The sequence below is a fragment of the Solanum verrucosum genome, unplaced genomic scaffold, assembly GCF_900185275.1.
Source record: "Solanum verrucosum unplaced genomic scaffold, falcon-dt-bn FXZP01000278.1, whole genome shotgun sequence".
Taxonomy (NCBI): domain Eukaryota; kingdom Viridiplantae; phylum Streptophyta; class Magnoliopsida; order Solanales; family Solanaceae; genus Solanum; species Solanum verrucosum.
Window position 1 is genome coordinate 31,199 of NW_026020332.1, and position 13,521 is coordinate 44,719.

The following is a 13,521-nucleotide window of genomic DNA, read 5'->3' on the forward strand; positions in this document are numbered from 1 at the left end:
CCTCGTAGTGATTTTAAAAGTGGGTTGGAAAAGAAAATTAAGATCAAGTCTTGAGATTTGGGGAGTGTCCCCTTGTCTTCCGTAAGAGGACAGCAATAGTGTGTTTCCTATTAGATAAGCAACACTGTAAGGATAGTGAACAGAGGGTATTCATTGGTTGGACTGTATTTTAACCAATTAAAAGAGAATGTATTGTGGGTAAAGAAGCACCGAATCATTTCATATAATAAGTTTTGAAGTGCGAGATACTTTGACCCTTACAAATGAAACAGACAATTAGTACAGAATCCCATACACACCCAAAAACTAATCTATTTTTCTCTAAATATATTCATTAGACACAATAAAAATATATATTATACTATTTATTTCCTTTCTAACATTAAATTATTACTCCCTCAGTCTCATTTTATGTGAGGTAGTTTGACTCGGCACGGAGTTTAAAAAAGAGTGAAAGATTTTTAAATTTTGTAGTCTAAAATGAATGATAGAAATTTGTGTGACTGTAAATCATTTCATTAAGGGTAAAATAGATATCTTATAGTTAAATTGTTACTCCCTCCGTCCCATTTTATGTGAGGTACTTTGATTCGACACGAAGTTTAAGAAAGGAAGGAAGACTTTTAAAACTTGTGGTCTAAAATGAATGATAGAAATTTGTGTGACTATAAATCATTTCACTAAGGTAAAATTGACATTTTATAGTTAAATTGTTACTTTATATAGAAATATGTCATTCTTTTTGGGACTGACTAAAAAGAAAAGTAAGTCATATAAATTGGGACAGTGGGAGTACTTAATATAGAAATGTGTCATTCTTTTTTGAACCGACTAAAAAGGAAAGTAAGTCACATAAATTGAAATAGATGGAGTATTTTTTTTGAATCCTCATCACATTGAAGCTCAACTAATTTAAATTTGTACCAAATAGATCTTGCTCAGCGAATCATTTCATATAAGTTTTGAAGTGCTCGCCATTGGTGTTTACTGTGGGGATAGTTTGACCCTTACAAAATGAAACAGATTGTTAGCACAGAATCATATACACACCCAAAAAATAATCAATCACTCTCGTTTGAGAAATTGCTTTCGAATATCACTTTCGTTTCTTTCACGAGTTATACAGAGTTACAGACCCATACAAACCCTTCTGTGTTGTTTGTGTTTAATTATGATATTTGATTATTGCATTTATAGCTTAGTTTCTTTAATTTCATAATAATATTGTAAGTGGGTATATTGTATAGAAAAATAAGAAATTTCTTCTATCCAATAATAGTTGTCCACTATAAACTTGACACCTCCCTTAAGAAACAATAAATAATAGGGATAATATTAATACATCATTCTTTGACTTGATTAAATTTAATGCTTTAAAAAATGTGTTAGATGGTAAATAGCGTTTAATAACAAGGATAAAATAGACACAAAAGGTAAATTATCTCTTAATTTTCTAAATTGAACAAGTACTGTTGAACAACTATTGTTGAACGGAAAGAGTAACAAAATCTTTTAACTCAATGTCTTAATTCATTTTTAAAAATGAGGTCTCTATGAAGAGAACAGGTCCAAACCAAAGGTTGTCATGAAATGAAAAGTAGGAAGCATCGGGAATTAAGGTTTTTATGACAAGAACAGATGAAGAGGCAACAAAATAGATATGTTTGATTAATCACATAGAGCAACTGTAACACAAATTTGCTTGCAACTCCTTTCAAAGTACAAGACTGCTAAATACAAACTGAAGTGAGATATCAACTTAAGAAGAAAAAAAAAACACTGCCCTTTCAAGTCCTGGCAATCCTTTTGGAGCCTTGCAACTTGTCCATGCATATTCAATCGTGTCCCCGGAAGCTTTCTGGTCAATATACTACTAACAAACATGTACAAAAACATATTTCCTTTTCACTAGTTGGCTGCTAAGATAGGAAGACTTTGAAGAGTGGAACAAAAAAGATAATACAAAGTACAGAACTAAAATGCACTGCAGCCCATTACATTGTCCTTTTCGACCAGGAGATACTGTCGCTTGTTATGCAGGACTCCTCTGCTCTGGAGGGATGTAACTTGGATCCCTTCATATATAGATCATAAACTAGTATACTTTACTAAGCATATACTTCACGTCATGTCACCGTGGGATGCAAAAAGATGCAGGCCCATCTGCCTTTTTATATGGTCTGGTATCAACCTGTTTACGAGGTCCGGAGAGGCACCAGACAACTGAAACCAGGAAAAATATAGGTGGATAAGCAATAGAGTTAACTTAAAATAGGCAAGTATAGAATGCGTAACTGTCATAGTAATACAGTTTTTCAATATTAATGGCCTTGACATGCTTCTAAATTCTAATGGACAATTGAAGATGGCAATTCCAGCTAAAGATATGTACAGTTAAGTTGGGCTCTTTGCAGAAATACATGCTTTAACAATTTTCCCCATCCTTATAATTAAAATGCTGCTGTGACTAACATCTCCTTAGTAACCAATTAGAATGAAGATCACTGAACAATGAGGTTTTATCCTTTACAGATTACATATTATCGCGTCTTTCTCCCAGCATCTTACAAGATACTATACTATTTTTTGAGGGAGTTCAACTCTTCAGGCTTCTCCCTGGCCCTCTTGTCAGTAGATATGGGATTAGGACTCTTCAGTCTTCTCCCTGGCCCTCTTGTCAGTAGATATGGGATTAGGATGAAAGGGCTTTCTTTAATTAAGATTCAGTGACAGTGCATAGCTTCTTTACCAATGCAAGTACCTCACTTAGAACCTGTTATCTGACATCATGGTATTGGACAAAAGGGCCTTCCTGTTTTTCAAGGTGTAATCTCAAACACCTCAAGGTCACTCCACCCCAATAAATATACTGACACAGTCCACCAGAGATGTTTCTCACCACTAGACTAGTCTACTTGTTCTCGCTATCGACACTAATTTAATCATCAGAACTTCTTAGCTAGAATGATTTTCACCCAACCTCTAACATAACTTTCCCACAGAATCATAAGAACCTCAAAGGCTTGTTTCAAAGAACAATATGGAAGGACCACCATTAAGCCATTTAATCCAGTGGTATTGTTATGTTGTATAAACCTTAATGTTAAGTAGCCCAACTTATTCTTGGCCAATTAAGTATAGGCTCAGTCCATTTCTTAGAAGCCTAATCTACCTCAACTACTAACAAAAAAAGAAACAAAAATACTCTAGTGACCAATGGACCTCCTCTTCTTTGAGTTCGACGAATGGCTACAGATCCTTTTGTCAATCTTCACACATAAAGGATGCCTGTGAGTTTCTGGCTTTTGTTTCTTCTCCTTTTTCTCCTTTTGTTTTCTGTCGCAATCTCCATCTTCATTGTCCTCTCAATTATGCCTTTCCTTGGCCAGGGAACCATTATTTTTTGCCAAATCCAGAATGAGTCCTATGTCATTGTGTTGTATACCAGTGGCCGGCAATACCTCCAAGAAGCATAACTTATGACATGCTAGATTGCATTACCCTCATCAAGCTTCCCATTCCAAAACACCAACTTTAAACATGAGGCCCCTGTATAAAGATGATTCATTGCATAACACATCCATGCTCCAGAATAAGAATGTGCTCGCATTCATTTTCCAGTGCATACTACGGACTTGGATCAATGATCAACTATTACCACCAGCCACAGGGTATCAGAAACCGTAACTGCCTTCCAGTGGGTTGATGGAATCAATCATTCTAAATCTTCGTTTAAGTACCAAACTGACTTCTATAGTCTGGCCTTTGGGTAATCTGAAGAATTTAATCACATTGAATGCCTACTGTACTACCCTGGAGTGCCCTTCAGCTGAGATCCGGAAGAATAAAGCATGGATGGTACAACATTTAATTTAAGAATAAACACATGAAAGCCGTACCTCCTGCTTAAAATTGAAGAGAGGGGGCAATGGGCGACCATTGGGAAGACGTGCATTTGGTTCACGAAGTTCATCAAAGAAAGGATGAGCACATGCTTCAAGCTGCAAAATGAGAAGCATATTAATTTAATAGATTTAGAGATTCACTGTTCAATAAACAAAGAAACAATGTGCGTGCTGAACGATGGTAACAAATCAGTAAAAACAACACAGAGATGTGGGAGCATAAAAAGGACCACAGAAATGGCCACCCCGAATGGAGAAATGGTAATTGTGCTACAGGAACTGTTGTTTAAACGAATGACATCAGGAAAATAAAATTGAACTTACTGCAGTGCAACGTAGACTTGGTGAGTACTGCAGTAGCCGAGAAGCAAGGTCAATTGCTTCAGGAGGCATCCTTTTGTGGAAAACCTGAGACCAGACACAACAAGTAAGTTAGCAGCAGATCATGATATACACAAGCTCGGAAACAACAAAAGAATTTATTTGCATTTTTGTCATTAACATTGTTTTGCAAGAATAAAATACAGTCATCAGGATGCAGAGGACAAATCCACTGAAAACCCGATTTCAATTGGTATTGGCTTTCAGTATCTATTACTTTTCTAAGGTTTACTGATATTGTTTCCTTGGTATTTAATAGATATGCTGCTTGGCAGAATGAGTACTCTTCAGGGAAGCCAATCTAAGGTTATAGCTGATTTAGAACAAAGTCACTAAACAAGACTATTTCCATACTCAAAGAGTATGAACAAACTCAAGAAATGCCTCGTGTCTGGTATTTGTTGGGGTATTGACATGTATAACTTCTTTGTCTCTCAAGTCGCAACTAATGGAAAAGCATATTCTCCTAAAGGATTAAAGACTTGGATTCATAGCTTTTGAATCCAAAATGATTATGAAGAAACGATAAATGGAAAAACAAGAAATCCAAGCTTAATAATGTGATGCAGATTTATAACGAATTTCAATTTACAGAAACTAAGATATAACCTCGAGGGATCTCTTCTTTTAGAATGAACAAGGAACCTCGAGGGATCTCTAAATAATTACATTTTCAAACATTCCATCAACAAGCCAGCACCTATATTCTATAGGAGATAGCTTAAACAAGCTTGCTACGTCAGAGATGCTCGCTCCTTTTTCTTTCATTTTTTTGGGCCTCTTATCAACTAAAAAAATATCTGCTTTTAAAAAAAAGAACTCCCTTGACAACTTAGTTCAATCTCAGTACAAAATTCAACAGGAATGATCTACACAGCAAGCAGCAAGACAACAAATTGTTGCTCCACTAGGTACGACTAAAGTCAAGTGAAAGCATACCTTATGCCAAGGGTGTGCTTTGATTTGTGGAAACCTAAAATCAGTATAGTTTGGATTCATACAGCGAATTTCCTCCCTTGTCGGTGTTCCAAGTACCTATAAGATGAAGCAAATGAAACAAGAATCAGTAACCTATAGAAGTCTAGATCACTACAAACCTGCTACAATATTTGCATCAGTAAACAAGAATTTATCACAGCACCTTGATTATCTCAACAAGCTGGTCCACAGCATTTTCTCCTGGGAACAATGGCTGCAAGAAGATGATTGCAAAAATTGGTTAAAAATTGGAATAGTGCACCAGAAAAGACCGCAGAGATTTCATGGACAGTATGCAAGCTATAGAAGTTTAGATCACCACAAACCTGGCCCAGAAGAAGCTCAGCAAGGACACAGCCAGCTGACCAGATATCAATTGAAGTAGTATACTCTGTTGCACCAAATATGAGTTCAGGAGCCCGATAAAACCGCGAGCAGATGTATGAGATGTTTGCTTCTCCTTTAACCTGATAATATATGGTACTTCCATAAATATAAGAACCAACCACAACCTTAAAATTGAGTAATTCTCACACAAAGGAACCTTTCTGAAATGACATAGTCTACACCATAGGCTTGCAATAGTTAAAATTAAGCTAATGAATTCACAGTCGTGGGAAGTGGAAACCTATTGCTTTCTTATTTAAAGCCACTGAAAAGGTGAAAACCCCATCAAAGGTATTCATGGCAGGAATATAAATTTCCACATGTCCTCCCAAGAAAAAGAAAAAAAACATTACATTATGAATTTGCCAGTTCATGGGATATGCTAAGGGAGGTAACTTAGAATTATAGCACTGCACCATGGTTAAATAGCAAACATCAACTAACTCCAACATGGTCAGACTCAACTTATAATAAAACACAACACCTGAAAGTGGCAACAAGATCAACAAACAGGTGACTCTACAGAATCTGACCAATCACAAAATCATGGTTAACAGGATCTTCTTCCAAGAGAACTAGCATGCCTCAGAAATATTTCAACAATAAATATTTAACTACATGTGTTATCTAGTATTCAATAACAAATGTACGAAGAATCAACATATCCTGGACATCTAGAAAGGATCAATTTACAGTTGACTCTAACATTAATGAATACAATGAGGCCAAAAGGCCCGCCTACTTAAGTCAGAACTATTACTGAATAAGTTTGAATTAACAACAGTGTACATCTCAGGAAGACGGATCAAATCCATAACCTTTAGTACGAAAATGAGAATAGCTACAGAAACTCTTATGATTTACACTTACCAGCACTTTCGCGCTTCCAAAATCGCAAATCTTTACTTGGTGAGTAAGAGGGTCTACCTGTGACAGCAAACAATGACATAAGGGGAAAAAAGCCATAATTTGCTATGCAAATTTAGCAGATTGAAAGATGCATTACCAAAACATTCTGAGGCTTCAAGTCCCTGTGGCATACGCCAGCAACAGTATGCATGTAAGCCAGCCCTCTAAATACCTGAACACGTCTAAATCTTAGTATGGCTCAAAGCTTAGTAAACAATAATACCACTTTGTATTGCTCAAACTTGGGAAACAAAAATACTACTCAGGAAAGCACTTCACTCACTTGATAGGTGTAAAGCTTAACATAGATGAGTGGCATTCTCTGGTTCATATTGCTATAATGCTTTAGCACTCTATACATAGTTTCTGGAACATATTCCATGACTAAATTGAGAAAAAGTTCATTTGTACTCGTAGTTGAATAGAAGCAGTGCTTTAGGCAAACAACATTTGTGTGATCCATAGTGCGCATTAGCTGCAACTCACGATTCTTGTATCTACGGTCTTGCAGAACCTTCTTTATTGCCACAGTCTCCCCATTTTCCAGGCATTTTGCCTTCATAAGAGAAGCATAACGTCAAACCAAAAGTTTTTTTGATTTTCCTTTTTTAAAAATTTAATAAAAAAAAGGAATAGCAAAACAAGAAGATACATGTTCATATACCTGAAAGACAATTCCAAACGATCCAGTCCCCACAACACGTTCAGCCATGTAACTGACTGTCTGCACCAAATAATATTGAAAGGCAAACAGATTTTCAGTTTCGTGTAATAAAGCAGGTTACACATGCTCATGATTCAATATGAGACATGCAAATATGTAAAAGAAAAATTAAAGTGTAAACTATTTGTGTCAATTTACAAAAGTGTGTAGCATGCCCGGACTATTTTGATCATTCTTCTAGTGACAAAACAATACATATTTTTATTTTTTTTATGACAAGGGAAACCCGCAGCCGCTACCCTTTGGGTGCGCGCAGGGTAAAATCCTCGCTCCTATGCATAGAGGTCCGCACTAGGCAAGCCTGGTGCTACAAGCTCGACCCAGAAGGCAACCCCCTTGCTTTTGTTGGCAAGGAGTTTCAAACTTGAGACCTCCAACATGAGAAGCAATACATATAAAAAAGACAAACTATCTCTAACTAATAAACTTAAGATTCTGATAAATACATCATGTCTACCTGCTTTGGCTCGCCATTCTTGCCCCCAATGGTTGTGGAAATTATATGACCAGTCACTGCATCGTTCCCATCCATAACAGGAGCTGACATCTCCTACAGTCCCACATCAAACATACATCTCAGACCAGCATTTTCAATAACTAAGACACAGCATATCACAAAAAAACAAGGAAGACTACACCCCCACCCCTTCCAAACCCCCAAAACTTTATCCTGTTTAGTAAAATCATAACTCAAGTATCTGATAAGAAAGCTAAGCAAAACTGGATGACTTGATCAAGTACTTAATAGCAACGGATCATGGACGGCTGAGATCAGATCTATAACAACACATTCAAGTATAGAGACATTTCTATCACCAAAAATTCTCCAAAAAAAAAAACTCAGGTAAATAAACGAAAAAGACCAGATCCTGAACTAATAAAGCATCCTGAAGATGAAAAGATCAACTATCTGAAACTGAAACTAACTTGAGGGTCCAGATTATTAATTTCAGGCCCAGGGATACTAGACAAAGATTTCATTTCATTTCAGAATCAGATGAGCAAGAACATGCAACAAAGAACCATCAACTTTTCTCCACTAGAAACCAAAACTAAACCCAGATTTATACTCAATAATCAAAACCAATACAACAGATTTGCACAGGGCTACTATTTGAACTCAGATTGGCTAAAAAGAAATGATCTTTCGACACAATACACACTGATTCCAAGAATCAACAATCCCCATATAATTTCCAAAATTAAATCAGCTTTAACAAGTAAAGAAATGAACTTTTTCTTCACACAAGAAAAACCCACAATGCAAATCCATACCTTATCATCAGCCATAACTTCTCCAGCTCAAAATCAACAGATAAAAGGGGGAAAACAGAAAAATTACAAGGAGGAAGAAGAAGAATTATTTTCTTGAGTTTTTTCTTCTTTGTTTAAGATTCAAAGATCATAATTGTCGGTTAGGTGAAGAGAGAGAGAGAAAAAGAGGACCCATTAGTAAAACAGCCATGTGAATCCAGCTATTCCTCTTTTGGTTTTCTCTCTCTCTCCCTATAACTTGTTCATTTCTCTTCCTGTCTCTCTCCTCTCCCATGTTTGAAAATTTTGGTATAGCCCCTACATTTGTAGGTAATTGCTAATTTTTCCCAATTAACCAGTCAAATTTTGGGGAAGAAAAAGATGAGCAGGTAGGTAGGGTCATTGAAGGTGGACTGGAAAGCCGAATTTGACTCGCAGAACCAGACCCCGACAATCTAATGTTCTCCCTAAAGACTTTTTCACTTTTATTATTCCCCTACTTTTTCACATTTTTTCTTATTTAAGCTCGAATTTGAAATCGTTGATTAAGAAAGAAATAATAAATCCACCGTAATACATTTTTTATTGCATTTAACTTGTTGCAATTATTTATTTTTTCCATAATAGATATCATTCATTTAAACGTTGCACAAAAAATGTAAGACTTACGAGATATGATTTGCCTAAAATTTTTGTGAATATTTTTTTTTTCATTATTATATTTATTAGTATTGTATAATTAAAATTATTTGTTCCAGTTGTATTTATAATGCATTTTTTTCAGACACCTCTATAAACAGAATCGATGGCGGAATAGTGAGATTCGAACACGTGAACACTAGCTTATTCAAGATGTCTGAAATTCATTCAAGGCATTTGAAACTATTGGGCTACAATGTTAGAGTGTTTAAAATATGTTATTTTATCACTTTACGTATCATTTACTTGTATAAATGGTAAAAAAATCCGACGAAGAGTTTTCCATTGGACACCATGTGTCTCCACCCCTATCACAACCCTTAATTATATGTGTAAAGATGTTATAGATATATTATATGATATGTTAAAAATGTTGCTTTCTTATTATAAGTGTAGATGTTGATAATGTTATCAATCATTGAGTTAGTGAACCCACACCACTACTTCATGTTTTCAAATACAGTAGACATTGAGTACCAATTGAGCAAGCAAGGTTTGTGTCACAGAGGAATTTATCGTTAAGTATCATAGAGGAATTTAGAAATTTTGCAAATGTGTGTGTACATCTAAAGAAAGAAGAAAAAAAGTATTATATATGTTCAAGAATGTTATTATAGATATATTATAGGATATGATTAAAATGTTGCTATCTTATTATAAGTGTAGATAATGTTATTATTCATTGAGTTAGTGAATCCACGCCACTATTTCATGTTTTCAAGTACAGTATTAGACATTGAGTATCAGTTGAGCAAGCATCGTTAATGTCACAAAGGATTATTGTCAGTATCACGGAGAAATTTAGAATTTTATACATATGTATGTACATCTAAAGAAAGAAGAAGAAAAGTATTAAGTGAGATTTGAATAATATTATTTTATGCAATAAATTTAGTATTTAATCAAGTATACAATTTTATTCCTTTTTAGCATAATGTTAATAGTCAACAAATAATATTAAATCAATTTTATAAAATATCTATGTAAAATATGTAGCATAAAGAAAATATCATGAATTTACACTTACCATAACTATTTAAACACTAAATCTATCCGTAATTAAATATTCTGCGATAATTTTATCCAACTTAATTGTCAACCATCGATATATTTTGTTGAATGAAAATACCTATCAAATTATATAATACTAGCCTTTTCTAGATCAATTCCAAATAATAAAAAAAAGTTAGTCGTCTCCAAAAACAAGTTGAACCAACAAATATTCCTTTTTCTTAAAAAAATAATTAAAAATGTTAACTTGACGTTTGCAAGAAAATCTTTATCACTTGATAATGAGATGTTTAGCAGGCCAATATTAACAAATTATCTATTTTATAAATTATGGTAAGAAGCACAATTATGGGATTAAGTATCATCTTACCGAGATTAGGTCCTTAAGTATAAGATAATATATTGTACCAAACTAGCAATGTATGAGTCTATGAGATAAGTAGAAGATAATACTTACTTCACTTCAATATGTTTGTCTTATTTTAATTTGATAGGCTCTAAAAATATAAAGAAAACTTTTGAATTTTGTAATTTTATCTTAATTAAAAATATGTCAAAAAAATAAAGAAAAACTTTTTTTTTACCAAAATGTCTTTTAATCTTATAATCTTGAATTTGTCATGTGAAAAGTTAAAGTTAAACAATTGTTAAAAAGGATGAAGACTTTTTTTTTTTTTAAAAAATAACTAAAAAGAAAATAGAATAAACAAATTAGAATAAATGACCTACCTGAAACAATCTCAGAGTCCTAATAAGACAATTTAATGTAAAATTAAATAAGATATTTTAAAATTGAATTTCTCCGGTACTTCCATTTTCCTAGAATAAAATAGCTTAGTAATCTATACAATTAAAATAAGGGAAAATTGTGTATAATAGCAAATTATTAATTTAAATTAAATGTTATAAACATAGTTTAATTTAATTGTACCCCATAGCAAATTATTGTTATTTCGCCTCTCTCCTGGTAAATCTCGCTCGTCATTCTCGTTCTCTCCCTCGCCTCTCTCGCTTTTTATACAAACGCAAATGTATAAAATACGTTTGTGTTTGTATAAAGCGAGAAAAAATTGTATATATACATATATTTTCGTTCCCCTCTCTCTCCTCTCCCAGATCTCGCTCGCCACTCTCCCAAATCTCGCTTGTCAGTCTCTCCCTCGCCTCTTTCGCTTATACAAACAGAAATGTATAAATTGTGTTTCTGTTTGTCTAAAGCGAGAGAAAATTGTATACACACATGCAAATATATATATCTTCGTCCTATACACTTATAATTATACAATATAAATATTCTTCTGCCCAGTTCTCTTTTGTCTTTCTCTCTTTCTCGCTTTATACAAACACATATTATATAATTGATCTTTTGTATATGTATACCGAAATAGAAACAAATTATATATAATTGCTTTCTTTTGTATATGTATAGCGAAATATACACATATATGTTTGTTGTGGAGCGCAATTATGCAAACTATAACTATAGCATACAAATATAATTTTTGTGTTTGCTATATGTGAAAGTTGCTCTTAAAATAATGACGTTAAGAGAATCAAATAACTTGTAGCAATTCAAGCAAATTTATAGCCCTACCAAACTTTTGAGAAATGTGTTTTCAAAAAAAAAAGAAGAGAGAAACAGTTTGTTTTTAAAATTTTTTTAGTCAAACAACTCTTTTTTTACAAAAATAAATAAAAATAAAGCATTTTTTAAAAGAAAATAAAAACGTTTGATTTCTCAAAAACTTGACCATACAATATTAACTACTCTTGGAACAAAGAGCTATCTTGGCCATGTTTTAGGCAGCATTTTTAGCATTATATTACTCTTGCAGAAATATATGATAAGATTGTGTATAATAGATTCTTGTGATTTGTCCCTTAAACTCCGCAGTACCGAGTTGCCCTTTATATTTCGAATCTTAAGGCTAACAATTATGTGTATATATTAAATCAAATAAACTAGAAGCTATAGCAATTCAACCTTTAATTAGTTCCCAAAATTTAACACCACGGACCATTTCATTTGCTTTGTACAAAACAGGCAGTCAGCTAACTTTTGAATATCAGTTTTTGACATATCAATTCAAATGTGTACAGCTCAAAATACATAGATCACATTGCAAGAGCAGAAAATTGGCAGCAACCAAGAGACATTGACAATAGTAATGTCTTCCACCTAAACAGATTAAACATGTACAATATCAGAGTGTATTCCAAAATGGAGGAACAACTACTACTAATAGGTATATGGTACATACAGAAAGTACCTGCGCGCTGTAGATGTCATTAGGTAACAGGAAGAAAGCGCCTGTTTCAATGTTGCTACAACATCAGTCATATGTTCATCCTTTCCGTGGGAATACTAGTTGTGCAATTCATGGCTAACTCCATGATGGATGACACGCATTGCAGCTTTTGACGTAACTTCTCTTCATCTAGTGATAGTAAGTCAGCATCTATGATTTGGTTCAGCTCCTGATGAAGTGAATTATGCTCGTAGCTTCTCAAGTTCAAATCCCCCATGAACATTTTCAGCATTGATTTTTTTACCCCCACATCTCATCAACATGAAAACTATTGCTGAAGCAAGCCCTATTACAGAGATAACTGAAGAGGCAGCTATAATCCATATCAGTCTTCTTTACTTCGACTTGGACTGATTCTTTGAATTTGAATGACAGGCTGGGACATGCTTTTGAGGGTTACCACACAATCCTTCATTTGACATGAAAGATTGGTAAGAGAGATTAACAAAAGGTCCTCTTACCAAGTGGTAAGTTCATTTTCACCGAGATTTAGATAGGTAAGTTTAGTCAAATTTGAGATGGAAGCAGGTAAGACATACACCATTTATATTGTTTCTTCCTAGAAGTAATTCTTGAACATTAGGTAATCCATGATCCTATAATGGAAGGAAGACTACTACCCGAAATGTGGTTCCCTGCGAGTGAAATATATATATATATATATAATCCCTCTCATAATGATCTATATAATTCTCCGATAGAAACCTCATATCTTTAACTACTCATTCCAGATCATTTCCTGAGTCCATTGAAACCATATATCACTTAATATGTGTATTATGATAAAATAATAGGCACCTCATTTATTAATTCTTAAAGAAAAGTTTCGTTATGACAAGTAAAAGTGAACCAGAGAGATCGTAAGTTGTTAATACATTTACTGTACGTTGTTTCATACCTTATTTCTTACAAATATCATATCAACATAGAAAAGAATCCAAACACCTCATTATTTATGCCAACA

At 33.9% G+C, this 13,521-nt stretch overlaps 1 protein-coding gene across 1 annotated transcript; it reads right to left on the reverse strand.

The window, feature by feature from the left end:
- Positions 1 to 1,669: 1,669 nt before the first annotated feature.
- LOC125836684 (shaggy-related protein kinase eta) lies at positions 1,670 to 8,858 on the reverse strand. The gene is made up of 12 exons (XM_049515896.1): positions 8,560 to 8,858; positions 7,742 to 7,834; positions 7,225 to 7,284; positions 6,844 to 7,116; positions 6,658 to 6,732; positions 6,522 to 6,578; positions 5,591 to 5,731; positions 5,428 to 5,478; positions 5,226 to 5,321; positions 4,230 to 4,313; positions 3,900 to 4,001; positions 1,670 to 2,223 (listed from the first exon to the last, which is right to left on the reverse strand). Exons 1-12 carry the CDS (start codon positions 8,572 to 8,574, stop codon positions 2,122 to 2,124), a joined length of 1,149 nt encoding a protein of 382 aa, XP_049371853.1. The 5' UTR covers positions 8,575 to 8,858; the 3' UTR covers positions 1,670 to 2,121.
- Between the last annotated feature and the right edge of the window lie 4,663 nt (positions 8,859 to 13,521).